The sequence below is a fragment of the Archocentrus centrarchus genome, chromosome 2 (assembly GCF_007364275.1).
Source record: "Archocentrus centrarchus isolate MPI-CPG fArcCen1 chromosome 2, fArcCen1, whole genome shotgun sequence".
Taxonomy (NCBI): Eukaryota; Metazoa; Chordata; class Actinopteri; order Cichliformes; family Cichlidae; genus Archocentrus; species Archocentrus centrarchus.
This window is the reverse complement of record NC_044347.1, coordinates 18,613,061-18,639,080: the sequence shown is the minus strand read 5'-3', so window position 1 is coordinate 18,639,080 and position 26,020 is coordinate 18,613,061. Positions and strand designations below refer to the sequence as shown.

General features: G+C 42.1%; 3 protein-coding genes and 1 non-coding gene across 5 annotated transcripts in view; 3 read left to right on the top strand and 1 right to left on the bottom strand.

The window, feature by feature from the left end:
- The first annotated feature begins 8,262 nt into the window (after window positions 1–8,262).
- tceanc (transcription elongation factor A N-terminal and central domain containing) lies at window positions 8,263–10,458 on the top strand. Its single transcript, XM_030751555.1, has 2 exons — window positions 8,263–8,356; window positions 8,567–10,458. The coding sequence occupies exon 2, from the start codon at window positions 8,572–8,574 to the stop codon at window positions 9,550–9,552; it is 981 nt and encodes a 326-aa protein (XP_030607415.1). The 5' UTR covers window positions 8,263–8,356; window positions 8,567–8,571; the 3' UTR covers window positions 9,553–10,458.
- Window positions 10,459–11,709: 1,251 nt separating this feature from the next.
- On the top strand, window positions 11,710–11,781 carry trnae-uuc (transfer RNA glutamic acid (anticodon UUC)). The gene has a single exon. It is a non-coding gene; the product is annotated as a tRNA-Glu (tRNA).
- Window positions 11,782–12,680: 899 nt separating this feature from the next.
- On the top strand, window positions 12,681–18,464 carry LOC115794149 (ras-related protein Rab-9A-like). Its single transcript, XM_030749475.1, has 3 exons — window positions 12,681–12,836; window positions 15,155–15,238; window positions 16,659–18,464. The coding sequence occupies exon 3, from the start codon at window positions 16,741–16,743 to the stop codon at window positions 17,341–17,343; it is 603 nt and encodes a 200-aa protein (XP_030605335.1). The 5' UTR covers window positions 12,681–12,836; window positions 15,155–15,238; window positions 16,659–16,740; the 3' UTR covers window positions 17,344–18,464.
- Window positions 18,465–19,425: 961 nt separating this feature from the next.
- Window positions 19,426–26,020, bottom strand: part of LOC115791914 (neuronal membrane glycoprotein M6-b-like) — a 29,538-nt gene continuing 22,943 nt past the window's right edge. Inside the window, exons 4-7 of one of the 2 annotated variants that reach the window (XM_030746213.1) lie at window positions 25,713–25,881; window positions 23,795–23,868; window positions 23,630–23,695; window positions 19,426–22,929 (exon numbers count right to left, since the gene is read on the bottom strand). In XM_030746213.1, coding sequence (XP_030602073.1) covers window positions 22,777–22,929; window positions 23,630–23,695; window positions 23,795–23,868; window positions 25,713–25,881 — 462 coding nt within the window. In that variant the 3' untranslated portion in view covers window positions 19,426–22,776. Of the gene's footprint in view, window positions 22,930–23,040; window positions 23,203–23,629; window positions 23,696–23,794; window positions 23,869–25,712; window positions 25,882–26,020 lie in introns of those variants that run through there. The other variant, XM_030746218.1, reaches the window with a different exon arrangement.

Genomic DNA, 26,020 nt, shown 5'->3' with positions numbered 1-26,020 from the left:
CATTTTCACGAGACTCTATGCAGTGCTGTGAAAAACTCCAGTAAGTCTGCCCTTACTGCTTCCACCTACATAAATCCTGAAGCGTTTGGCAGTTTGTTGGTCTGAATACATTCAGGTGTGTGTTGCGACAATGCCGCAATCTTCCCAGGAGTGGACCAGCAAATTCACCCCAAGGTCAAACTGTGAACATGGCAGCACGGCTTAGTTTCATCTGAACAAACCACAAGACTTCTGGAACAATGTCCTTTGGAGAGATGTGACCAAAGTGGAGATGTTTGACCATATTGACCAGCACCAAAGACATATCAGCACAAACACCTCATATCAAGTGTCAGCCCGGTGGTGGAGGGGTGATCAATTGGGCTTGTTTAGCAGCCTTGTCCCAATTTAGGTCATGCAGCAGGATAACGATCCCAAGCACAGCAGCAAATCGACAGCAGAATGGCTGAAAAAAAGAATAAAGGTGTCACAATGGCCCAGTCAAAGTCTGGACCTCAGTCTGATACCTGAAATGCTGTGGTGGGACCTCAACAGAGCTGCCCATAAACAAAACAAACCTGTCAATTTAAGCAGCATTGTAAAGAAGAGAGGGCCAAAATCCCTCCACAACGATGTGAAACACTAATGAAGTCATATAGAAAAACAGTAATTGCTGCTAAATTTAGCTCTAAAGCTTTTGAATCAAGGGGAGTTCTTAGTTTTTCAGATGACTTCATAAAGTTCTGTGAAAACCTTTTTTTCTTTTTCCCCCGCATGACTGTAGCTAACACAAGGTGCTTGCCATACCAAGCCTAGTTAGACTCTTTGAAGGAAATTTGAGAGTAATAAAACGAGCAAGGGTGCATTTATTGCTTATATATTCACCTTTTTATCTGTAAGTGGACAATATGCAGTCTTCTCTAATAGTTGCTTACTTATGTTGCATAATAATGAAAGGGAAATAAAAAAGATGCAATGATTTTTTTCAGTGTTGTTATTTTTGTTCAACCCCAACTGTAGGTGTGAATCCACTGTTTTTAACACATTTTCTGTTCACAGCTTTTTCTCATCTCAAACAAAACAATGCACATTTGTGTGTCTCTCTCTGCGCATGTGTGTATGTGTCTGCACATCCCCTTATTGATTACTCAAAGAGAGCGGCGCTGACTTCTGCTCTCTGTTCGCAGCTGTTGTATTTGCCCACATGAGCAATCACCAATTTGTGAGAGTGTGTGTGTGTGTGTGAACGCAAACACATGCACGCAAAATGTGTGTGTATATTCCCATGGCTTGTATTCAGGCACAGTCACCAAAACACACCTCATCCCACACTTTCATTTTCCACTCTTTTTCTACCTTCAGCTTTTCATACTCTGTCACACTGCGGCTCTAAATCGTGCCTCCATCAGACGGCTGAAGTGGAGGACAGGCGCCGAGAGGAGGAATGGAGGATGTAGGAGGGGAGGGGAGGAATGTATTTGGTAAATTTGCAAGGGGGTTTTTGTAGGGGGGGTGGGGGTGTAGCAGAGAGGGGAGAACAAGGAAATGACTTAGAATGACTTAGAGAGAAAAGATGGCGAGCAGAAGAGGAGAAAAGGGAAAGGTATAAGAGAGTTTAGGGGTTAAGAAAGTGTCCTGTCCGCACACACCGCAGGGCTATGAATCCTAACTGTGGGATATCAGGAATTCAGGCTCAATCACCCAACGGAAATCACCAGAAAAGGAGGGGGGGCTAAAAAATGCAAAAAGGACAGAACGTGCACACTGTGTCCTTTCCGTTTTGAAAAAACAATAAATCACAAGTTTGACTGTTAGTGTATCGTGTCTTAACCTTCCCCCCCAAAAAAACTAAAAATGTAAACGAGATTAATCATTAATCACATGCAGGGACTTTCTCACGTTAAAAAGTAACAGAACTATCTCAGGACTTCTGATTCTGAGGAATTTATACCAAAGCTGGTCCCTTGATATCCTGCCTCTGCTCCATGTCTAAGTGAGAGAAGATATTATGGCGCACACACTGGACAAAAAGCCTTCTGTCGTGTGTGTGGTCATTTACACACAAGGCAGCGCCCCTCCACACAAAGGCACTTTGAGCCCGTATCATTCATGCACTTTATCGCACCTATTTAAATCTTGTTTACAAAGAGATGTTTAACAGCGGTTGCATGCTGCTTGTGTGGTTACACAGAAAAGGGGAGGTTTATATTTTATGTGAGGAAATCTTAGTGAGAGTTGGACTCCAAGTGGTCTGATCTTGAAGGTCAGGTTACAAAGCTAAGCTAGTCTTTGGTTATAAGTACAAATGTGTGCACATTGATTTGCATGCAAAATTGCTGCAGAAGGCGACTTTAATGAATCAGAATTAAAATAATTAGCATTTCCCAGTGTTATTTAATGTTTTTTTTTTTTAATAATAGGAAAATTTTATACCTGTGATGGTCCAGTGCCATCTACCATGATATTCGTACTTTATGACGCCTTTATGCAGATAATGTTGCAAACAAACAAACAAAAGAAAAGCCCTGAGATTCAGACACAAAAGATGTTAAAAGGACAACAAACAAATAAATAAAGTCAGTCACCTGATCTCAGTGCCAGTGCACGTCGGCCGATGGATTTGTCATTTCACTTGGGCAGCCTATTAGCCAATCTCGAACAGGGCGTGCAGTTTAAGCAAGATTTTTGCTACCCTGCAAACCACTTTGCAACCCACTTCCACCCCATTTCGTCATGCCTGTTGCCACTACTGCCTGCCGCCTTCTTTGGCTCTCACTGCTGCTCTCCTTGCCCTGTGACTTCCATGAATGAGCACAAAACATTGAATTACTAGAAGAATACAACAACAGCAACACAAGTGAAATTAAGTAAAATGTCATAAAAGAAACTGTGCTGCTAACTGTGTGAGGCTTAAAAGACCGTGTTCCTCCTACACATGTAAACTTAATAAGGTGCCCCTGCTTATCTGATAGCATTTACTTGACCTAGCACAACCAGTCGTGCAAGCTGGATGAAGTTTGCCAACACTATGCTTATTTGTGATCGCCACTGTTCTTCTAAATTGACGCTGGTGAGCTGAGTGTTTAGTTTAAACCACATTAACAGTTTTTGCATGAGTCAGCAAAACCAAACTTCTTGGACAGAGAAGTTTGGTTCCGTTTCTCCGCTCAGTCGCAGTTAGATGTTATGAAAGAGGGTAGGTTACTGTGAGTAATGTGTTTGATTGCGAATGACCAGAAACGCTCGATTTGAATGCCTTAGACTCGTTATTTGGTGCGCGTCTTAGAGTTGAGTCTAACTGATCTCACGCGCAGCTGAACGGAACTAAAGAGCAGGCGCTCACACCTGTGCACGCCTGGAGCCTCAGCCCTCCTCTGTGATCACATTACAAAAGTCTAGAAAATGATGCACAACTGTGAGCAACATGGGGAGGATGTGGTTATTTGTAACCCAGACCCACTGGTTGGTGGATTTCCCACAAGGCCGAGCATGTGTCCGGTTGGTGTGTGTGGGACTGAGAGAGGAGGGGTGGGGGGGGGGGGGGGGGGGGGGGTCATGGGAAAACAAATGTGATGAATCAATGTGGATAATTATTTGTACACGGGAGGGAACATATGGCTGCACCCTCAGAGGATGGCTACATATCTAAATAGTAAAATCAATGCTAATATTTTCTCGTTATGCTTCAGGTCACTGGCCTTGGATTAACAGTGGTAGTTATGGGAAAGCAATAGCGTATAGCTGGAGCTGCCAAGTTTGCTTTGAACTGCTATCAAGTGAAATGCTGCATCATATCCCCCGGGGCTCTATGAAATTAGATTGCTTACGAAGCAGCATGCGCTGCATTGTTTCACCGTAAACAAGAAAAGAGTTCACGTGTCTCGTGATTCTGCTTTGACTCTGCTGTCGAGCAAAGCACAAACAAGTCACTATAACCCGCACTTCCTCATTGCTTCTGATAAAACAGGATTTTGTTTAATCGAAAAGGGAAAACATTACGATCAGCAAGAGCACACGTGAGAGCTCTTTGCTTTTTCGTGTTTGGGGAGGCTCATTTCCTGCCTCAGGGGGTTCGCAGGGCTCCAAATAAGCACAAGCTAAAAACCGTGACACTTTGTCTCATTTATTACCCCAAAAATAGAAAGTCAAGAAGCAGCAAAAGCTTGCTGAGTGTCAGACAAAACAAAATGAACCCTGAGGCAGAAGCAAAGAGAAAATAAAGGAAAAAAAAAAAAATCCAGTCCAGTCAACTGTGATTACCCTCAAGGTCATGATGGGAGGGAAGGGTATGATGGGTAGGGTGCAGCCAGGCAGTTTCCCCTCGACAGACAGACACACGCGCGCGCGCACACACACACTCTTACACGTGCACGACCTGTCAAGAGCATTCAGCATAGATACAAAATAGGAGCTGATTTTGCTCTCACAGCATGAAAACCACAGTCACATGTGTTTTTTTAGAACCAGATGACATAAATAATAACAAAAAACCCCCTGATACATATTCAGTAACTGATCTGAAGTGAGGCGCTCTAAATATATATCATCAAATAACAAAACCTGTTTTACTTTTAACAGAGTGTATAATCAACTGAAAACATAGATAAATATGTTGCCAGTTTGAGTAAAATTCACTTTTTTCCCCCCCTTGCTGTGCTGGGGAATGCCACTCCCCCGAAAAAAAAGTCAGACCAGCCTCCTGCCAACAAAAAGAAAATATGCGTAGCTCTCCCTGCTTCCTGACCTCCTCTCACCCTAATAAGGCTTAATGTTGCACTGACAGTGGCCATTTTACCTCAGCAGCATGTGATTGAGCCATTTCTCATAATAAATTTTCACTTTGTTGTCTTGTACACATGCCCTTGGAGTCTTGGGGGTGTTTTCAGGTTGTGGTTGCAGGTGGTGATGGACATGGTGGTGTTGGAAGGAAGGGGGCGGGGGGGGGGGGGGGGGGGGGGGGGGGGGGGGGGGTTAGTGGGACTTACCATGTTATTATGAATGTGTGACCATGAAAAAGCTGATCACTTCAACAAGAAGGCCTCCCTCCTCAGAATTTCTCAAGCTCAGGGCGGGGTAGTGAGTGTGTGTATGTTTCATGTGTGTGTGTGTGTTTGTGTGCGCGCTCACGCATGCACACCATCAAGAAGGCGGAGTCATCAAAAGCAGGATGTGATACAGCAGGACTCCACTTCCTCATAGGGCTCTGTTCAAGCCAGCACAGTGCAGAGAGCGCCACCTCTCGGCGACTGGTTGTCACAGCAGCGGCGTGCTGGTAAAATTCCATTCCCACTGATAAGGAGTGCACAAGTGCAAACAGGCCGCAGTGAAATGACTTGAACTTGGCCGAGGAGTTTTGTGAGTGTTAGTCGTGCATGTTTGGAGGGATCAAAATTCAGCAGGTCTGGTGTGTTTTAACTACAGAAGGAGGTGCTTTCCTTTCCTTTTTGTGTCTGAAATGTGCTCACTGATGGCTCAGCCGGACCCCACCCACGGCAATCCACACAGTCGAGGGGGAAACACAGTTTGAGGTGTGCACCCTCCTGTGTGTGTGTGAAAGGCTGGAGGTTCAGTTCACAAAATCCACTTAGGAACCAAAAAAGCTCAAAGAGCGCACACTTTACCAACCCTCGAATATCCCACATAGCACATTTCCTGACACACTCAGAGAAAACTCCTCAAGCAAGAAAAGAAAAGTTAAACATTAACACTGCTAAAAGCCTCCTGGAAGCCTTAACTTCCATTTGGGGGTTTTAAAAGCAGCTCTTTGAACTCGAGAGCTAGAAGCTATTATGCGAAGAGACACCAAATCAATTTTCCCTTGAGGCCTACTCTGCTATCGGCCCCAGCTGCATGAATCTTGAAAGCAAATTTTTAATGTAAGATTAGGAGCGTGATGTCATATTAGCTGTTACATAATGCCACCATGCTCATCTGATTACATTTCATCGAGTCTTTTGTGTGTGAATAATGACATATATGATTTGACAGGACTATTAAATGTGCTTCACTGAATAAAAAAGGTAATTTTGACTTTAAGCCAACTTTCTATCCGGTTTGTGTCTAATTTATGAACGCAATTCACAGTCAAAGGAGTCAAAGGAGGCTTTTACAACTTTTGCCACTGCAGCTGCAGCCAATTTTTTTGAAAACAGTTTGCTTTTTTTGTGTCAAGGAACTCTTACTCCTTCCTTCGACTTCAGGCATATATTTTGGCTTAACTTCAGCCTTATGTTGAAAGACATGTTGCTGTAATGTCTGCTTTACAATATCCCTCATATGATAACACCACCAACACAGCCTAAACTGGTGATACAAGATTTTTATGTCATTTTGCTAAATGTGTACTACTATCTCACAGTCACAGCAGAACTCAAGACTCATAAGATCAGGCAACTTTTTCCAGTTTTCTAATGCCAAGTTTTGGTGAGCTTGTGTGAGCTGTATTTTCAGTGACGTTGGGTGTGGTCTTCTGCTGCTTCAAGCATTGACATGTTGTGCATTCAGAGATGCTCTTCTGCGTACCTCGGTTGTAATGAGTGGTTATTTGAGTCACTGATGCTTCTTATTGGTGAACTGCTGCTCCCCAGGATTTATCAGACCATTTCTGAAAAAGTGAAAATATCCGGTAAGCGGCAGTTCTGTGCGTGAAAATGCCTCATTGATGCCAGAGGTGACAGGAAAATGACCAGACTGCTTTGGGCTGATAAGAAGGCAACGGTGACTCAAATAACCAGTCGTTACAACCGAGGTATGCAGAAGAGCATCTCTGAATGCACAACACATCAATCCTTAAAGAAAATGGGCTACAGCAGCAGAAGCCCACACCGAGTGTCGCTCCTGACAGATAAGAACAGGGAAAAATGAGGCTAAAATTTGCTCAAGCTCACCAAAATTGAACAACAGAGCAGAAAAACATTTCTGCTGCAACATTCAGATGCAGGAGATTCACAACAATATGCACTAAAATCTCTGAGGAATGTTTCCAACACCTTGTTGAATCTGTGCCATGAAGAATTAAAGCAGTTCTGAAGGCAAATGATTTTAGTAGTCAGTATGAGTGAGTTTCAGTGAGTCAGTGCTGCATGTTTCAAAAACCAGAAATAATGATTGACATGCAGTACTGTACGGAAAAAATGGATCATACAACAAAACAGACAAGCTGTCGAAAAAACAAACAGACTAAAACAGCAAGAAAAAGTAAAACACAGGACCCGTCCTCCCTCATCACTTCAGCAATTTTCACATCCCTAAATCCCCGAAGGTATTACTCAATTGTTTTGGCAATATCCAGATATGCTACAATTCAGAGAATATCCAATTAATACATAATCAACCTTTTAGCCATGCAATAAAGCTTGCATTTATCACTCACGTCACTGTCAGTGGTGTGATTACACCAAACTGTGTCCCTGGCTTCTATGAAATACTAACAACTACCTGCGAATTGGTGCATCCGCTGAAACATGTCTCGTCTGAGCTCTACAACCATGAATTATACCAAGCACTCAATCGTTTTCTTCCATCACAACATGTAATTGCAGCCCCAGCTGAAATACTTGCCCCATCTTGTCATGAGATGTGTTGTACTGAATTCCTGTCTGGAGGCCACTGGACTGTTTGGATGTGAGGACTACGTGTTTCTGCATGCCGAACCAAATATCAAACCATGCACATCTTTCATCTCTATCACATTAGTTGAAAAGAAGAAACACACGGCTGTAATAATACAGATTAACACATGAATATACACTCTTCTTCTGGGCGACACCCTCAACTCCTCCCGTGCTTTAACACAGGTTCATCCACATGTGTTATTGTGGGCAAACAGGAGAGAGGTGTGAAAATAGAACAGAAATCTGGCTGTGGAGGTAACCTGAAAATCCAAATGCACACACCTAAATCCTCACATAAAGCACTAATCCTACAGTACATTTTAGGCAAACCACAGACTGACAGCACAGCTGCAATACTTTTACTGATTAAACACATCACAATATACTCAAAGGATGATTCGAGGAGACATTCTCATCACTAAGACTTTCATTTGAAATATTGCATTAATCCCAATTTTTAGAAATATAATTTAGAAATATATATATATATATATATATATATATATATATATATATATATATATATATATATATATATATATATATATATATATATATATATATATGTGTATTTTAAGAAACTGATGGCAAACTACCTATAATACCGTGATGAACACACTGATTTTGTGAGGCTACAGCCCCATCTAGAGGTGAATGCTGGCATTTTTCTTTTCTGGAGAGACAGTCAACATGGCTGCTCCCATGTAGACGTTTGTTGGGTTCACTGTTAGCAGGAAGAAACTACAAATCATGAAGGAAATCAGGTAAACACACGCAAAAGTATATTTTAATGTGTTGGTAAATGATGTATACTGCCGTGCTTTCAGGAGAGCAGTGCTGCAGTTTGCAGGCTGTGGCAAAGATCACTGCATTCAGAAAAGCAAATGTACTGAATGTTTTCTGACAGGTTAGCTGTCTTTATCCTGTAGAGCTGTGATATTTATCGTTTCATCTTTGCCCTTATATCTTTGCAGCTGCTATGGATGCAAAGGAAGTGGTCCGCTGTGCTCTTCAGATAGAGAAATTCAGTGCAGACAGAAGCTATGGGAACATCATGACCCTCCTTGGTGACCTCGAGAAGTCTCAAGTCACAGCAGAGCAGCTGGAAGCAACAGACATCGTCAAGGTGCTCTACAGGCTCCTGAAAACCTGCTCTGATGACAGCGTGAAGAAGACCGCAAAGAGCTTGCTGTCCAAGTGGAAGAGGCAGTACACGAGGGATAGACGAGGAGTGAAATGCACAGAGGAGAGCAAGGATCCTGAGCTTTCTTTACCAAAAGAGGATGTGGATGGTGAGCAGGGGGATTTCCATTCTGTTTCTGGACAAACACGTGACACTGGAGAGGAGATTGCTGCAGAAAAAGAAGCGCCATCTGTGCAGGCTACTCCGGGCCTCCAGGCTCATATTTCCACTGTATCTTCTGATAGCGTAAGAACCAAATGCGTTCAGCTCCTCCTTGCTGCCCTCTGCCCCGAAGCTCCTGATCAGGACAAGGCTGCAGAGCTGGCTGCAGGCATCGAGCAGCACATCCACGAGCTCCACAAACACAACCAGGTCAAATATAAAGCCTGTGTGAGGAGCAAGGTAGCCAACCTGAGGAATCCCAAACACGGCCACCTGCGTCAGGGCCTCCTGAGCGGCTCCCTGTGCCCCGAGGCCTTCGGCCGCATGTCTGCGGAGGAGATGGCCAGCGTGGAGCTGCGGCAGCTGAGGGAGGAGTACTCCTCCCAGGGTGTGAGCGAGAGGCAGCTGCCTCGAGGGATAGAAGGGATGCAGACTCAGAAGATTCGCTGCAAACGATGCGGGGGGTCAGACTGTAGGGTGACACAAGTGTCCAGAGGGGTTCTGTTCTTGCCTGCATGGGTGAGGCGGGGCAGCCCAGACGAGGATGCGATGACCTTTGTGACCTGTAGCGGGTGTGGCCAGCAGTGGTACCACAGCGGGTGGGTCTGCCTCTAAACCAACACACATGGCCAATAAAGTTAATGAGAGATTAATCAGTGATGAAAATAACAGATAATATCGTCCTGCACAGGAATCATGCTGTGTAGGACTTTCATTAATGATGACTTTATTTTCTCTATTTGCCAGTTTCATTTACCCAAATAAAATGACTTAAACGGCCCTTGTTGCAGACTAACTGCTTTAGCTGGACTGCCCGCTGTGAAACCGCACTCATTTGAGTGGATTTTCCTTTCTTCACCCCATGTTGAAGGTTTAAATCTGACGCCGTAAAGACTTTCTAGTGACCGGTTAAATGCAGAGAGTGGAAACTTTCCAGCAGGAGGAAGTGCATACTTGTGGTTTAAACCAGATTTTTTTTCGTAGCATTTCTGTTTGATGTTTCATGCATTCACCAGTAAAACCCACAGCTGGAAGCCCAAACTGTGTCTTTACTGCCTGAAATGCCAAGTCACTGCAGCTGCCGACTGAAACCACGAGTTTTTAAGAAGTAGCTGTCATCATCTTTTTCTTGGTGAATCATTTCCTGTCTCCTCTACTCTCTGTAATGGCCCTCCAGTTTATTTCTACATACATTTGAATGCTTTTACTGGCCTCTCTCTCACTCTCACATTCTCTGATCAAAAGAGTCATTCATCGCTAATGTTTAATTTTATAGTCTTTATGTCAGTAATTCTGGGTATTAACATGTTGGGAGATTCCTTAACACATGCCTCTGCTCTACAATGTCCCATTTGTGGCAAACTGAATCCAGCAGATGAGACATGTGACCCCCCCCCCGAAAGAACAGCAAGCATGTGAGTCATTAATCTGCCCTCCCCAGCAGCCGGAGGGGTGGATATCCCATGGTGCTCCGGCCAGCGTGGCACAATGACTCATTTACACGTTTACTGTGACGTCACATGAGTCTGTTTTTTTTTTTTTTTTTTGCACATTGCGAAGATTTTCAGAGAAAATCGCTCAGTTTGATTCTCAGCTGTTTTGTCTGCGTCATTATTTATGTCATGTCCTGGTCCTGATCTTTGTAGCAGGCTCGTTCTGGGATGTCCAAAGGTAAAATGGTCGAAGATAAGATGCTTGTTATCTCGGCCCTGCTGCATTTCTCTGTATTGCATCTCCTCTCACATGCTCCTTATCTTTTTTAGTAGATAAGGAGCCTTTCAGTATCATGGCCTGTCAGGTTGATGCTCTGCAGCCACACAAAGCTCTGGTCAGAGGTTTGCATGCACTCATTGTGGCCGTGAATGTCTTGGTAAAAACTGTTCTTTTCCCAGGGTGGACTGATTGAACAGCATACATCTTTAATGATTTAAAAAAAACCTCAAATATATGCAGACATTCACTTAAATCTTAATAAGTGGTGCCAAAGGTTCTACTTTTAACTTGTGAAGGCCAAAGCCTTCGATAGTGATCATGATCAATTACAGCTGGTAGTTTCTCTTTGCCAGCAATGAAAGGATTTGTTTGACAGCACTCATTGGACTCAGAACAATGGGAAAGTCCAAGGAACTCAGTCAAGGTCTAAGAAGGAGAACTGTACAGCCAGTTGTGAACTGTGAGGCCAGTTTTACATCACCACGGACTGAGAGGGTGCCGACCAACAAAGAAGCCCCTGTTCCAAAATCGACACCTTCAAGCTTGATTGAAATTTGTAGCTGGAGAAAAGTTTTATGGTCAGATGAGACAAAGATTGAGCTGTTTGACACTTTCAAACCTAAGGACACTGTACCAGCTGTCGGGCATGGTGGTGGTAGCATCATGCTCTGGAGCTGTTTTGCTGTCTCTGACAAAGGTATATTGCAAGTAGTACTTGTGGTGTCTGTACTGCTATGTTAAACTCTATATATGTATGTATGGTTTCTTCCTTAAGGCCTGTATAGATTTTGTTCAAGAAGGGTAATTAGGGATGAACTAAAGGTTTGACATCAGCACAAAGGAATGCACAAAGGGCCCCTTGTAGGCTCTCTTGATTTCCATATAAGGAATTGACCATATGTCCAGCTATAGGCTATGCCTTTGGGGATAGTTGGAGCTGTCCCTTATAGCCATATATGGGAAATTAGGAATGCGGGGGTTTTGACCAACACTATATAACCTTTGTGATCTCCATGCTGAACTGAGTTTGGATCAATTGGCTGTCCTCTCCCAGGTGTCTCGAGAATGGTCTAGCGGTTAGGATTCCTGGTTTTCACCCAGGCGGCCCGGGTTCGACTCCCGGTATGGGAACTTAAATCAACCCTGTTAAAAATTTGTGAACTATGTTTAATAGCTGCCAAGAAGAATGATCAGATATCTGGTATAATAATGCTTGGTGATGGCTACCAAAAGCATGTGGTCAAGGTGCAACATGCTGAGGCACATTTACAAATATACTGTAAATCTGGGTGTATGTATACATTTGACCCTGTGTGGATTAGAGAAAATCCAAAATAAATTCAAACTTTTGCAGCCAGTTCTTGCTTTTTTTAAGTCAGTAAAGATGAATGCTGCACAGTCAGTCCACCCTGGAGAAAGAACAGTTCAAAGAAATCTTTAAAGCCCAAAATCATCATAACATTCATGCTCATGACATGAGTGGATGTTAATTTCTGACTATAACTGTACCCACTCTCCCTCACACACTTACACACAGACACAAAAGTTGCAAGATAGGGAATCAAAACACCAGTCTGGGCTCTTAGCATGAATTTTGCCACACTTCAATAGACTTACAGAGATGCATAAATATACAATATTTGCACAAGTGATACTGCAGCAGGGTGTTTGGATTCTGATCTCTTCAAACAATTCATATTTGCTTAGGACCGCTCAAACCAAGTTATGTCTTAGCGATGTTTTAAGGGGCCTGAAGTGGCGAAAACTGTATTTCACAAAAAAATACAGGAAAAAAGAGATAAAAGAGTGATGAAAATAATATAACTCTGTGACACTAAAAACTTTTTGACTCTGTTACAACTTCAGCCATCTCCTGGCTTATTTAGGAGCACTTTGGAGGGTCACGACTGTTTTGCGACCATTTTAAACCTGCGCTCAAACACACAGTAGGTTACATTTCTAACTTCTTCAGAATGTGGACGCGCCGGCTGGATCCAGGAAAGCGCCTGATGACAGGAGGCGTGACAGCCCCTGCTGGGTCATGTGAGCGTCATCCGCAGCTGCGGGGCCAGAGAGCAGCGGCAGGGATACGGGATCGCCATGCCACCGGCTGTCAGCAGCAGCCTACCGGGGGAAACGAGAGGAATTTAACGGCTAGAATCCAGCGCTGACCGCCATAGCGACAGGTAAGGTTACGCAGAGGCGAAAAGTCTAATTTCAGCCGCCAAAATACCCGCTTTCTGTCGTTTTAATCGGATTAGTAAAGTCGTGAACGTGCAACTACTAGCACGCCCATTATCGGACAGCAACAGTTTGCGGTGAAGGTTCCATTATCGGACAAGCCCAGACTTCTCTGCTTCTTAAAAACAGTGTCTTTAGATATTGACGTTGACTAAATGCATGTAAGCAGGATTTAATTTTCAAATATACATATACGCTAATTCTGCAGGAATGAAGACCTAATTTGAAAGCTGGTAAATGCAAAGAAGCTACCTATTTGTAGCTAGGCCTAATCAAGTTGCTTCCTTTAACTTTTTTTTATGCTGTATGTCTGCATTTGCTATAAATGGTGCAAATGAGAGCATTATATATATATATATATATATATATATATATATATATAAACTATCGAAAACAGTTGTCCCTGGTTTGCAGGGTGTCCGAAAATGGATCTAGCGAGCGTCTGCCAGCTGGAAACCACAAAAATGCTCAATCTGTGCTGTAATTATGATGTAGTAACTTAAAGTGTAAACACTTCCCGCGCCTCTCACACGAAAGTTTACAGCTTTGACAGAGTCCGCTTCTAAAAGACTTAACTGGGCTCACATGTGGCTGCAGCTGTCTCCATGTTGTTGCTGTTCATGTTGTTTGGCGATAAGAAATCCAGTAAATTACTTGCTCACGCTCAGGTAAGGTGTGTCACCTGAACCAGCTCTGCTCCCATGACTCATGGCAGATTATTATTTATTAGATTATTACCACACTGACTGAGTATAAGCTTTCGATTTGATTTTAAGATACAGAAATATTTTATTTTGAAGGCTCAGAAGTCCAAGATTTGGAGGAGAGGAACATTTTTATAGAGGGGGGAAAAAAAAAAACCCACACACACACTCACCCCCACACACAGCAGCCCTGTCTGTATCCTGCTGAATGAAGCACATGACTCCTGAGTGAGTGACTGTGTGCGTGCGTGTGTGTGTGTGTGTGTGTGTGTGTGTGTGTGTGTGCTTTCTTTCCTGCTTCATTTTTCTGTTGCATTGCTGCTTTTAAAACGGTCAAAGTTTCCCCAGAGCAAATGTCAGGAGCAGCACTGTGCTTAAAGGTTTCAAGACAAAGACATTATTTACCCTATTTTGGTCCTTCATCTCTGTTTTCCTGCCAGTGCTTGTGACTCGGCGGCTCTGTGGGCAGTCAGATTTTCCTAAGGAGCAGTGGGTTTAGTCAGTTCTTTCCTTTATGGCTGCAGACTGCACATACACCGCTGCATGTGGAACATCTTATATAACGCTGCGAATTTGAATTAATCTGTCATGTCTTAAAGTCATAAAAAAGAAAAAGCACTGCAATTCAAATTCCAGACATCAGTAGGCAGGGCAGCTCAGCAGCAGTTCACACATGCACGTCTACATGTTGTAGTTGTTTACCATCACCTGGAAGCAGCATCATAAACTATGTGGAACAACCGGTAACGTGGACCACTCTGTGTCTGCGCTGTTTTTGTTCCTTTACCTTTGCCCCCGCGCAGAGAAGGCAGATGTCGTATTCGACTTTGTAGTGAAACGAAACAAGAACAATTAAAACCGTCTGCTTTTGCCGCTGTATGCGTGTTTCATGTGGGCTTTTTTTAATCTGTAATGTTTCTCTTTGCTTCCTCCTCTTTGTTCTGAACTCTACTGTTGTTCCCCTTTGTGTTCAGGCCCCTTTTTCTGTGGCTCTTGCATTGGTTAAATTCCCATAATCGTTCTCTCCCTGTAGCCAAAGAACTAAGCAAACAAACACAACCGCTGCCCCTTGAATTGGGCTTTAATGGTTAGCCGCTCCTCTTTGGAGTCTTAATCACCAGCAGGTTCTTGAAAGATGTGCTATAAAGCACTTTGGGTTCAAGTCCTGCAGAAAATGGTCCAAAATTGCTGCAAAAATGATGAATCTCCCCTTAACTGTAAAGGTTTAGAGGATATATTCAGAGCAGAGACGCGTATTGTGCTGAAGGAGCGGTTTAGCCATCGAAATAAACTATATGTGTGACATCAAAAGTGTAAAATAGAGATTGGTACCTGTGTGAGTAATGAGGCGGTGCAGTCTCTGTGTCACAGTGATGGACGAGGGGATTGTGTTCCTGTAAAGCTGTTACCCACGTGCCCACGTTCATCTCTGAGATTTTGTAGGTTAGATTGCTCTTACCCTGAAGTGGTATGTAAACTATGGCAGTGTGTGGGACAGGATTAAATTTGCATTTAGATCCTCATTAGACTTTTTTTTTTTTCCTTTTTTTGCTTTGCAGCTGAGCCAGAGTGGGTGAAATCCTTTGGCCACTTCATGATCTCACAGACAGCTGATGCTGAAGCGATCTAACGCAGATGTAACGGTGAGGAAAACTCTCTTCTTTGGTGCTGACAGTGTTTCCAGCTTGTGAATGACTCACCAGTCCTGTGATCAGTGTCCATGGGATTTTCAGCATGGCTCATTTCATGCATAACATATTTAAACATGTAATTGTTATGTAGAGTAATGAGGGGGGGCTGTGGCAGTTTTAATAGGATTAACTAGTCTACTGACTCGAATCAGATGTTCATGTGGTCTGAATCTGAGGAAATATGTGAATAATACTCAAAGGCCACGGATAATGAAGGGAAAATTAACTTAGAAACAGATCCATCCATCCATCCATCCATCCATCCATCCATCCATCCATCCATCCATCCATCCATCCATCCATCCATTTTCTTCCATTTATCCAGTTCAGGGTTGCAGGTGTGATAGGTACACCCCAGGCAGGAACTGCAATCACAGTTCTAACACAGAGAGACATGCTCACATCCACACCTACGGCCAATTTAGAGCCCCCAGTTAAAATAACATGCGTGTCTTTGGCGTGTGGGAGCAAGCCAAGGTACCCAGAGAGAACCCACGCAGAAAGGCCCCAGGATTCGAACCCAGGACCTTCCTTTGCTGTGACCGAGCAGGCCAAAGTTCATCTGATCTCTCAATATCTGTAAAGCATGTCATGTTGTCTTACAAAAAAAAAAAGCTGTTTCCAGATTGCTCGTATGTGCATGTGTTTATCCAGAATATATTCTCTTATTTGTGGTTAAGATGATGGTGTTTAATCCAACTGGAACCAAACCAAGCCAACAATACACACCCCGGGGTTCAGGTTTTTCCTTAGTTAGTGACTTAAGTCACTGAAGTTAGTTGAACTTTCACCTTTTGTTCTTAAAAAAATTGATCTTCAGGTTTTATTTTTTAAAAGTATATTTGATTAGAGAATGCTAAAAATGCCCATTATCATTTTTCATATTCATATAACTTTTTGTTCATTTAAATGTCACAAAACCCAAAGTGTTCAATTTACCTACAAATGCTGTATACATACATATGTCCAATAATGGCAGCAAAGCAAAGATCCTACACAATCCCACAGAATGTCAGACTTCAGACTGCTCTGAATGCTTGAGTTCAGATTTTTTTTTTCTACTTTTGACTCTGTGTGATGTCACTGAGGGGGAATACCCCTAATATGGTCATCTCAGGTGGGCAGAGTTATACAGAAGTGAGCACACCTCTGCTTAAAACTTTCTGTTTGAGGGGCAGCCAATCAGAACAAGTTTCAGGTAGAGGATGAACTGAGTGGCTGCTCTGAAGCCTGGTATAAGATAAGTAGGATAATTTTGATGTGTGAAATCATGTAAAGCTACTTTATAAAATAAAAATCTTATACATAAAGTTTGGATGCTTCTCCATTAAAAATGTTCTTTGAGTTAACGCTGAGTTTTTTTCCTCTCCAGATCAAACTGCTTTCTTTATCGGTGGTGGCTTCAGACCCCCTGCGCCGTCTCTTGGCTCTGACTACTCAACCCAAAGTTCGTGATGTCCAAATCCGCTCTCTTTAAGGTGATCCTCCTGGGTGACGGTGGCGTGGGCAAATCGTCACTCATGAACCGATACGTCACCAACAAGTTCGACTCGCACCTTTTCCACACTATAGGCGTGGAGTTCCTGAACAAAGAGCTGGAGGTGGACGGGCACCGCGTCACCCTGCAGATCTGGGACACGGCAGGTCAAGAGCGTTTCCGCAGCCTCCGCACACCCTTCTACCGCGGTTCCGACTGCTGCCTGCTCACCTTCAGCTTGGACGACGGACAGAGTTTCCAAAACCTGTCAAACTGGAAGAAGGAGTTTACATACTATGCTGACATAAAGGACCCTGACAGCTTCCCCTTTGTGGTGCTGGGTAACAAACTGGATATTCCTGAGCGTCAGGTGTCGGGGGAGGATGCTCGGAAGTGGTGTCGCGAAAACGGCGGACACCCTTACTTTGAGACAAGCGCCAGGGATGCCACAAATGTAGCATCAGCCTTTGAGGAGGCGGTGCGTCAAATTCTGGCATCGGACGACAGAGATAGTCACCTCATCAACACCAACACGGTGGACTTGCAGAGGAAGAGCCAACCCCAGGACAGCTGCTGCTGAGCTCAGCCCACAGTGTGACCTACCAAGAGCTCGTGATACTTGTGCAGATCCCACAAGCGATTTTTACGAAAAGAGGGAACTGGTGGTGGCTCAGGAGCGTCTCTACAACAGTCTGTGATGTTCTCAGCGAGTGTTATTGGAAATAAGCGGTTTTGTGCCGTTGTTCATGATTTTTACATAATCATGTGCCTGAAAACTCTTCATGACCTTCTCACATTTTGGTCCCTTTCAGAAACAAATTGAATTGTTAACATTTCTCATTTGGATGTGCAGATTAACAAATCAATTGGCAATAAGTCAAATGGGTTTTCAGTTTAAAAACAAAACAAAAATCATGTCACCTCTAAATGCCACTTAATGCAGGATTTGTACCACAGTCAGTGTTTCAGACGTGCTGACGGTTTCGACGTCACTGATGGAGCTGCAGTTTGACGCTTTAACCACAAAAAGAGAAGTCCTTTACGATTACTTTTGCACACTGAAGCAGATACTGGACTCGGTTTGAAGGCGGAAGACTAAAACTACAAAACAGCTTTCATAGCTTAAATATACTAATTATCCTTAAACAGACCTGCAAGGCAAATAAGAAAACAGCCTGATTTAAAGCTATTAATGTTTTTGCCTTAGAAATGCAACATGCCCCCCCACCCCCATCTATATAAACACAGAATTTAAGGTAACTATTTAAGATAAATGATCTTATCTTCTATTTTGACAGTGTAATAATGCCAAACCAGAGACCTTCAAACTGCTGTCGCTAGCTAGAGTCCATTTTCTGTGTTTAAGTATTTATTCATCAGTTCTAATTTTGAAATTACTGTAATTATGGTCTTTATTAAAGGAGATGGCTCCCAACTTTTTTTTTTTTTTTTAAAAACACTGAAAATAAAATGTCAGGCAAAACTGGAGAAACACCTGTTATTTAATATGGGTTTCACTGATGTTGTATTATCATTGTAGTCCACAAGGTGGTGCCTATGTATCAGAAGATGGTGTCATATATTGCTATTAGTCTGATTTCTGATGTCTTATGGGTTAGGCTGAATTTTAACAGAGCTCATTCTTGGATTCTAAATATTTAATAATAAAACATGCTCCCGTAATGGGAGCAACAACTAAAACATGAGTGAAAACACCTGCGTGGGTGGTGTCTTTAAACTTCCTCATAGTATGCATTTGTAGGTTCAGTAGTTTCACAGCTTTAATATGTGAAAGCACATGCTTGCCTGAACACAGATGATCATACCCGCTCATTTCTTGTGACTTTCTGAGAAAGAAACAGCTGCTTTTCTCTTTATTCTCTTTATTTAGTAACAACTTCAAAGACTTCAACCACACTTTAGGTGATTTTTAATTTGATTTATGCATTTGCTCCCTAAAATAACAAACACAGGTGCTACTGATGCCATTTGGGCACCAAGCCTTAATTAATGTGATTAGCAATGCTACTATTTTAGATTAAATGGCTACTCTCCGAATCGTTGTTCAATTAGAGCTAAAATATTTAGTTTGATAAGTATGGAAGCATCTTCATGCCAGTGAAACATTTGCCAGGTGGAGCTTAGTTAAAATTTTAGATTATCTCTAAATTTCATGTTATTTAAAAAAATTTGAGTGAAGTATCTCAAAATTTTATCATAATAACCCAAATCTTTGAGATTATAGCACAGCTTATTTTTTGGCAGGAGGAAGCCTCCATCGATAGCTGCTTAGTCAACAGAAGATTATTTTCTGTTTCTGTTCGTATCATAACACCCCCCCCCCCCCCCCAAAAAAACAAAAAACAAAAAAAAACAAAAAACAAAACAAAAAAAACAAAACCCAAACTGAACTTCTAAAACCTTGATTTCTAAGAAGTCTTTGCACATCTGTTCAGTTTACGGCACACAATTTTTTTTGCTTTGAGTAGTTTGCTGTTTCTGAGCATACAAGCATGCTGGCTATTTGAGAAAAGAGTCAAAACGGTTCATTTTGATTTTAAATCATCACTTGCAGCCTTACAAGAAGCATCTTATCTATACTTTCACTTTAATTTTTAATAAATTTCCATAAAAATCACAAGGAAGAGGCGGGAGGCAATGGTGTCACGATAATAAAAAATATCGGTTTTACTAGAGAAGGTTACAAAAATCATCACTAAATAGGAGTCATAGAACTATTTCCAACTTAAAAAAGAAAACCATAATGAAACACCTACAAGGACTACAATGCCATCAAAGTACAATGGAGTTTTCTTTAGAAAAGAGTGGGTGGAAGGGGAGGAAGGAAGGGGGCAAACACCGCCTACCATAGTTGTCATTACAATTGACTACACATCACCTGAAAAACTGCAAAGACACAGTCATGTCTCCTTCATGCAAATAACAAGGAAACAACAACACCCTGACACGCATCGTCTTATAGGAAATTGAAGTTTGCCTTTACATCGACCTGGCGGCAAAGCACGTATATTTATCAAACATAACACACATGGCAATATAGTCCTTTTTTATACAGAATAGACAGCTGCACACATGGACAATACTGACATGCTTCATCTCATCAAAGTTCAAAAAAATTTTGTTTTCTTCAGTGTTTTCTGAGGGTGAACTAACCAATAATGACTGATATAGAATATAGTTCATGATTATTAAATGATATCTGGTTATAAAATTAATGTATGAAAATTCCTGACTTGTTTTATTCAGTGTAAACATCCAAAAACAGTCTCTGCGGCTCATTTGAGAGGCATGACGTTTAAAAAATAAAACAGGAGAAACAAAAAAAAAAAAAAAAGAAAAAAGAAAAAGGTGACTTTAGCTCATATCTCGAGTCACTCATTTGTCTGGCCATCAAAAATTAAATAAAAGAAGCACAAACATGTTCCATAAAATAATAATTACTGAATCACAAGAAGAAATCAGCTGCCTAGAACTGATAAAACATTAAAAATCAATTTCCATTATTTTTTTTTGTCACATTTTAAAATGTATACGTCACAAGCACCTCAATCCATCATATCATACCATGACTGCACTTCATCCCTCTCACGACATATCATTTAAGATGTTACATTACAATTATTATAGCAAATGCAGAACTAGTATTTTAGTGCTAAACACATATCTCAAAGGGTACATTTACATATATTTGTGGAAAAAAAATAATAAAAGAGCATGGCAAAACACTGATTGTGTTCTCCCTGTTTTGGGAACAGTTAATTCATCTTTTTAGGGTGATTCGGCTATTTACAGGTGAAATTTCTCAAAGGGAGGAACTGAGAGAACAGGTTTTTACTGTATAAGTCACACAGGACTGCAGTCTGGAAAAAGTTTAAATGGTGACGCTTTGGAAAAGAACACAACTGGTGGAAAATCAGATTTGGTTTAATACCTGAGGTGTGTGTCTTTTTTAAGACTCGGACAGATCTTTGATTTCTGCTGCCGCTGGTGGTGAGTGTAGCAAAAAACCCACAAAGGTCTTAAAAGGAGCAGTTTGCCAGAAGTATGCCAATATGTTTTCTTGCCAAAAGTTGGATGAGTACAGCCATACCGCCTTCAATAATAATCAAATATCCAGCGCTAGAAGGCTCAAGAAATAACTAAATCTATGTACTTCGGTACTTACACTTGTTGTTTTGAATGTGTAAGTGCATTAGCACTAACATATGCCTGTATTAAGTGTGGAAGGCTGAACTTCTCACCCATAACAGTTGCCATCTTGGCTAAGCAGTGGAAAAAGAGGAACCACCAAGTAAGCGTTAGCCAAGAAGTGGAAAAGGAGGGCCCACCAAAAAAGCTTTAGCTAAGAAATGGAAAAGGAGGACCTAATAATTAATTATTAACCAAGAAGTGGAAAAAGAGGGCCCACCAAATACGCTTTAGCCAAAAGAGAAAAAGGAGGGCCCACTAAACAACTACTAGCCAAGAAGTGGAAAAAGAGGGCCCACCAAATAAGCTTTAGCCAAAAAGTGGAAAAGGAGGACCTAACAAACAATTATTGACCAAGCACTGGAAAAAGGGCCCACCAAATAAGTTTTAGCCAAGAAGTGCAAAAGGAAGATTCAACAAATAACAGCAGCAGGTGATGCCAGTGCTAGCTAGCTAGCTAACAGCAGCAGGTACATTTTTTTCAGCTGTTGGTATTACAAATGTTTTTGCATTGTTCCATGTTTGTGTTACGTTGTCATCTTTTTTTTTTTTTTAAGAGTAATTTAGGTTAATATTTGGTCAGAGTCTTAACAAAAAATGTATGTTCGGCAAAATGCGGCAGCTAACAATCGCGGTCCAGCGCTACAGTTGTTTCTGGTAAGTGCATGACTTGCTGGAACAAGTCAAAATGAATCCACTACATGATTATGTACATAGTGTACTACACAAGTATCTGAAATCAGACACAATGCCCGTCGCTGTGTTTCCAATCTTTATGCTAATTGTAGCTTGCCTGTTGCAATTTAGCTTCTTACAAATCATACTGACAGCTTTCAATCTTCTCCTCTAATCCTTGACCTGAAAGCAAATCAGCGTATTTCCTGAAGGATTTTCTTGCTTAAAAGTTTGCTACCCCTCTGGTCTTAAATGTACTGTTAATACCTTGATGGGTAAATAAAACTCTTATCATGTAAATGCATAATAATCCTTGAGATACCACGTGATTTGAGATCATTTTAGGTATGTCTATGAGAGAGGGAATTGGAGCGGTTTATGTTTTTCAAGGGCTTTTTTTTATCCCCCATTTTTTTTGTTTATTTAATAGTGCAACAACGAGCATTAGCAATAAAAAGTTAAAGATGGAGAGAAAAGTAAAGGAGAAAAACCTATGAGCGCAAAAACGTAAAGAAGAAGAAAGATCATAATATTACCTGGCATACTTTTCAGAGAGTATTAAAAAAAACAACAACATTCGTACACATTCGCACAATATATTCATATTCATATATATATGCATATAAAACACCAAAAAAACAGAGGAAGTTGATCGCTGCCTGGCTTCTTTATGGCCGAAGCAGGCAGTGAGCAATGTTTTTTTTTAGGCTGTTAGGAGCTGTGTGTCGAGAGGCTGTGCTGGCTCAGGGCGCGAGGCCATCACAGCCGGGCCACGTTCACGAGCCGCCGCCCAAAAGCACGAGGGAAGAGACGCTTCTGAACTGATGTACTGTACCTGAGCTCGACCCCGGCGGGCGAGCTCTCCCATTCTGAAAGCATCTGCCTCCGTCTGGGCCTGCCGCTTCTCCTGACTCTCTATTCTCTTCCCCTCGGGTGTGAGGACGTGCCCACAACCCTTAATAAACACTGTGGAAGGAAAGAGGATGGAGAATCAGGAGGTTTTGGGACTATCAAACATGACCGAGGTGGTTTGTTTTAACGGAGGGACAGGGTGGGCGTTAGGTGTTGCGGGGGGGTGGGGGTTGTGGTGTGGAGAGAAGACGGGCGGTGGTGTTGGGCTCTCTTGTCCTTATGAGTAGGAGGACGAGTTCTGGCCCTCCTTGGAGCGTGCCTCAGCCTCCAAATCCTGGTCATCCTTGGTCTTGATGTCCTGGTAATCGTGCGTGGAGGCGGCACTCTTCAGGTAGGCCCAGTTGGCCCCCAAAATCATCAGGTAGTGGATCTGAAGAGAAACAAGATGTTTTCTTCATATTCAAGGGCAGGAACTGACTCCACGCTACCTTATTTCTGTTGTTAAACTCATGCATTTTATATAAAACACATAAAACAGTGAAAAAAGGACACAATAAAGATTGTTAAAAAAACTCTGTATGCCATGTTTTTGATAGAGCTGCTGTTACACCCTCTTGTGAAGCTTTCTCTCTCATCTGTCTGCCACACCCACGAGTGCCTGATCCCACACTACGGATTTTTGCCCAGTGGAGTTTAGCAACATCTAAATGTAGAAAACATCCTGTTATATTAAAATAAACCAACACGAGAGCAATGAAAATGTTCCACAGCAGTTTTCCTCCGTTACTTTTTTTTCTAGTATGTCTTTCCACCTTTTGTAACACATCAAAGTACACAGTGCTTCCAGCTGACCCTGTGCTAACATCTGGAGTAGTGCTTAATGCTTTTATTTGTTTTTTTTTAGTATCTCCCTTGACTCAAAACAAAAAAGCCCGCCTCCGCAGCAGAGTAAAACACTGACCCTCGCTGAGCACACGCACAGAGGCGGGCTGCAGGGCAGGATTTCAAACCCATAGAAGGACATATGTGAGAGGTGGGAGAGGTTGCCATGGAAACAGATAATCACGCCATAGCAACATGCATATTTTGAGCGGCACATTACTGTATCGGTGGGATCACGTGGAGCTTACCAGCGCGATGATGGTGGCTCCGGCGCCGGCTAACGCAACGATGTAGAGGTGGTAGGACAGGTAGAACTGCGGGGGGGGGGGATCCCAGGAGGCGTTAATGAAAGTAAGGAGGAGGAGGAAAAAAAAAAAAACAACAAAAAACAAAAGAGGTCAGCATCCTCTCACCTCACTGGTGTTACAAATTTCTCCCAGGGTGGCTCCACAAGCTTTTCCTGGTGTGGCATTATAGGGAATTACACCTGCGGGATCAGATAGATGAAACGTCACAGGACTGAGACAAGAAGCTTTGTCCTCCCCAGAGACTGAGTGATATGATTGAAGGCATTATGAATTAGGCGCAGATAAAGATTAAAGGAAACAGGGCTGCTGCTGCTGCTGGAAAAAATATGGGTCATTGTGAATCCTTTTTTTTTTTTTTTGGTCAACTGTAGAATCATTTCTGCTGCTATTTTAACTCTGTGCATTTGCTTTCTTTTTTTACCTTTCAAAACATTTCCCCAATCACTCATCAGCTGGAGCTCCAAAACTGCTGACAATAATTTCACAACTGCTAGTAATTGGGGTTAATATTTCACACGGCGTGCTAGCGCTGCACCACAGTCAATGAAGCATATGTGATCCTCATCCTACTTTGCAAGCGAGCCAGCTGTCTTTCAAATGTGGGTCGCGTACTGTACATCAGGCCATCAGACTGATGACCACATACGCAATCGCAGGAGAGTGTTGCTATGCTGTAATACCGCTTTGAGGTGGATTTTCACAGAGATCCAATCAGTCTCTCAATAATCTAAATGTATTCGTTTGACCTCTTCCTGCATAGAAAATGACATTTAAAGTGGATGGAGATGAATAGGTGGTGTTTCTAGTTCCACAGTTTGCTGTCCTGCAGGCAACACCTGTGTGGAAGTGAGAGAGGCACCTGGATATTTTTCCTGCGCCGCTGAAGGCTTTTATTGCTAAAGTTAGCCATTGCTAAAGTTAGCCAGGATATTTCTCGATCAGGGAAATTTTTCTTGAACTTTGAAGTCAGCAGATTTTATTTTTGAGACCTGTAAATGTCTTTCGAAGGTGGATTTAAAGCACAACTTTTTAGTTTCTAATTAGGGTGGTCTAGGTTGTGCAGTAATGCCACACTTCCATCACATTTCACACAGCACATTCAAATATTTTGTACAGATTTCCATAACCTTCTTCTGAGATTTTTAAGTGTCACCATACGCCTCAGGAAGAACAGCTGTTTAAACATTGTCAGCATGTTAATCTAAAATAACAAATAGGTCTTGTTCACAGTGTTGTTGACAGGACACAGAAAAGTACTTGTGAATAATATCAGGCAATTCCTAACGTGAAGAAGAGAAAGGCCTAATAGGTTTAAAAAATGAGTGCAAGGAGGTAGTTCAGCTTTGGTCAGCCTAATTTACATATAGCACATATGAATAAACAAACTCTCCTTAAGGCACAAAGTTGCTACATGTAAGCTAACATGCGTGCATGCTGTGCTACAAAAGATAGCACCATTCGTACATCTTTTATTGCAAACAGTTTATAACCACACAATGAAGGCCCGCCTGGTGTGCAAGTTCTACTCCTGCACAAACTGATGAAAATGTGTCAGCTGTAATAAGATCAGGTGTGCAGAACAAAGAGCTAGAGCGAAAATATAAAGGGCAGGCTGGCCTTGATTGCTGGAGAAGGAGCTAAGAAACAATGTTAGGAGGCTGCTAAGCCTTATACCAATGGCTGTTAGAATACAAATCAAGCTTTCAAAGATGTTAAGCGATGAATTTATTTCTGCATCATTTCAAAAGCAACTATTAATTAGATTTCTCATCGTAAGTGCTAATTTGATGTAAGATATTGCAGCTCTCCATAAAGTTTATCCTTCACAGGGAAAAGAATGGTACTAGTCAGCAAAGATACAAAATTCCCTTAAGAATTTAGACAAACATTCCAGTAGCTTATGGTGGCTAATATCAGCCAACTTCACTTACAAGTGCACGCGCATTAAAAACACACTGAAAAAAAATGCAGCAAACACTGCAAACTGAAGTATTACAGTTGAAGCCATTTCGAATTTACTTACCGTACTGCCTGACATCCACACAGATGGAGTCAGGAGAGGTGATGTTAGCATCAGGAGACTTCATGGCAGCACAGGTGTTCCACATATTAAAGAAGAGGAAAACCGGGATCGCCGTGAAGCCGAAGATGGCGAGGAAGGCCAGGAAGAGGATGTAGGTCAGGAACATGAACTGAGGAGGGGAGGAAGGTGAAAAAGAAAGCAAAAGACTGGGATTTTGTGATTGTTGCTTTAAAAAACCAACAGAAGAATAATATTCTTTAAAGGTTGAGACCATATATACAGGCACAAATCAGAGTCAGATCAGGGTT

What these genes read in the sequence shown, in the direction of transcription:
- LOC115794149 (XM_030749475.1), top strand. Translation starts at nt 16,741, where the DNA reads ATGTCCAAATCCGCTCTCTTTAAGGTGATCCTCCTGGGTGACGGTGGC.
- tceanc (XM_030751555.1), top strand. Translation starts at nt 8,572, where the DNA reads ATGGATGCAAAGGAAGTGGTCCGCTGTGCTCTTCAGATAGAGAAATTC.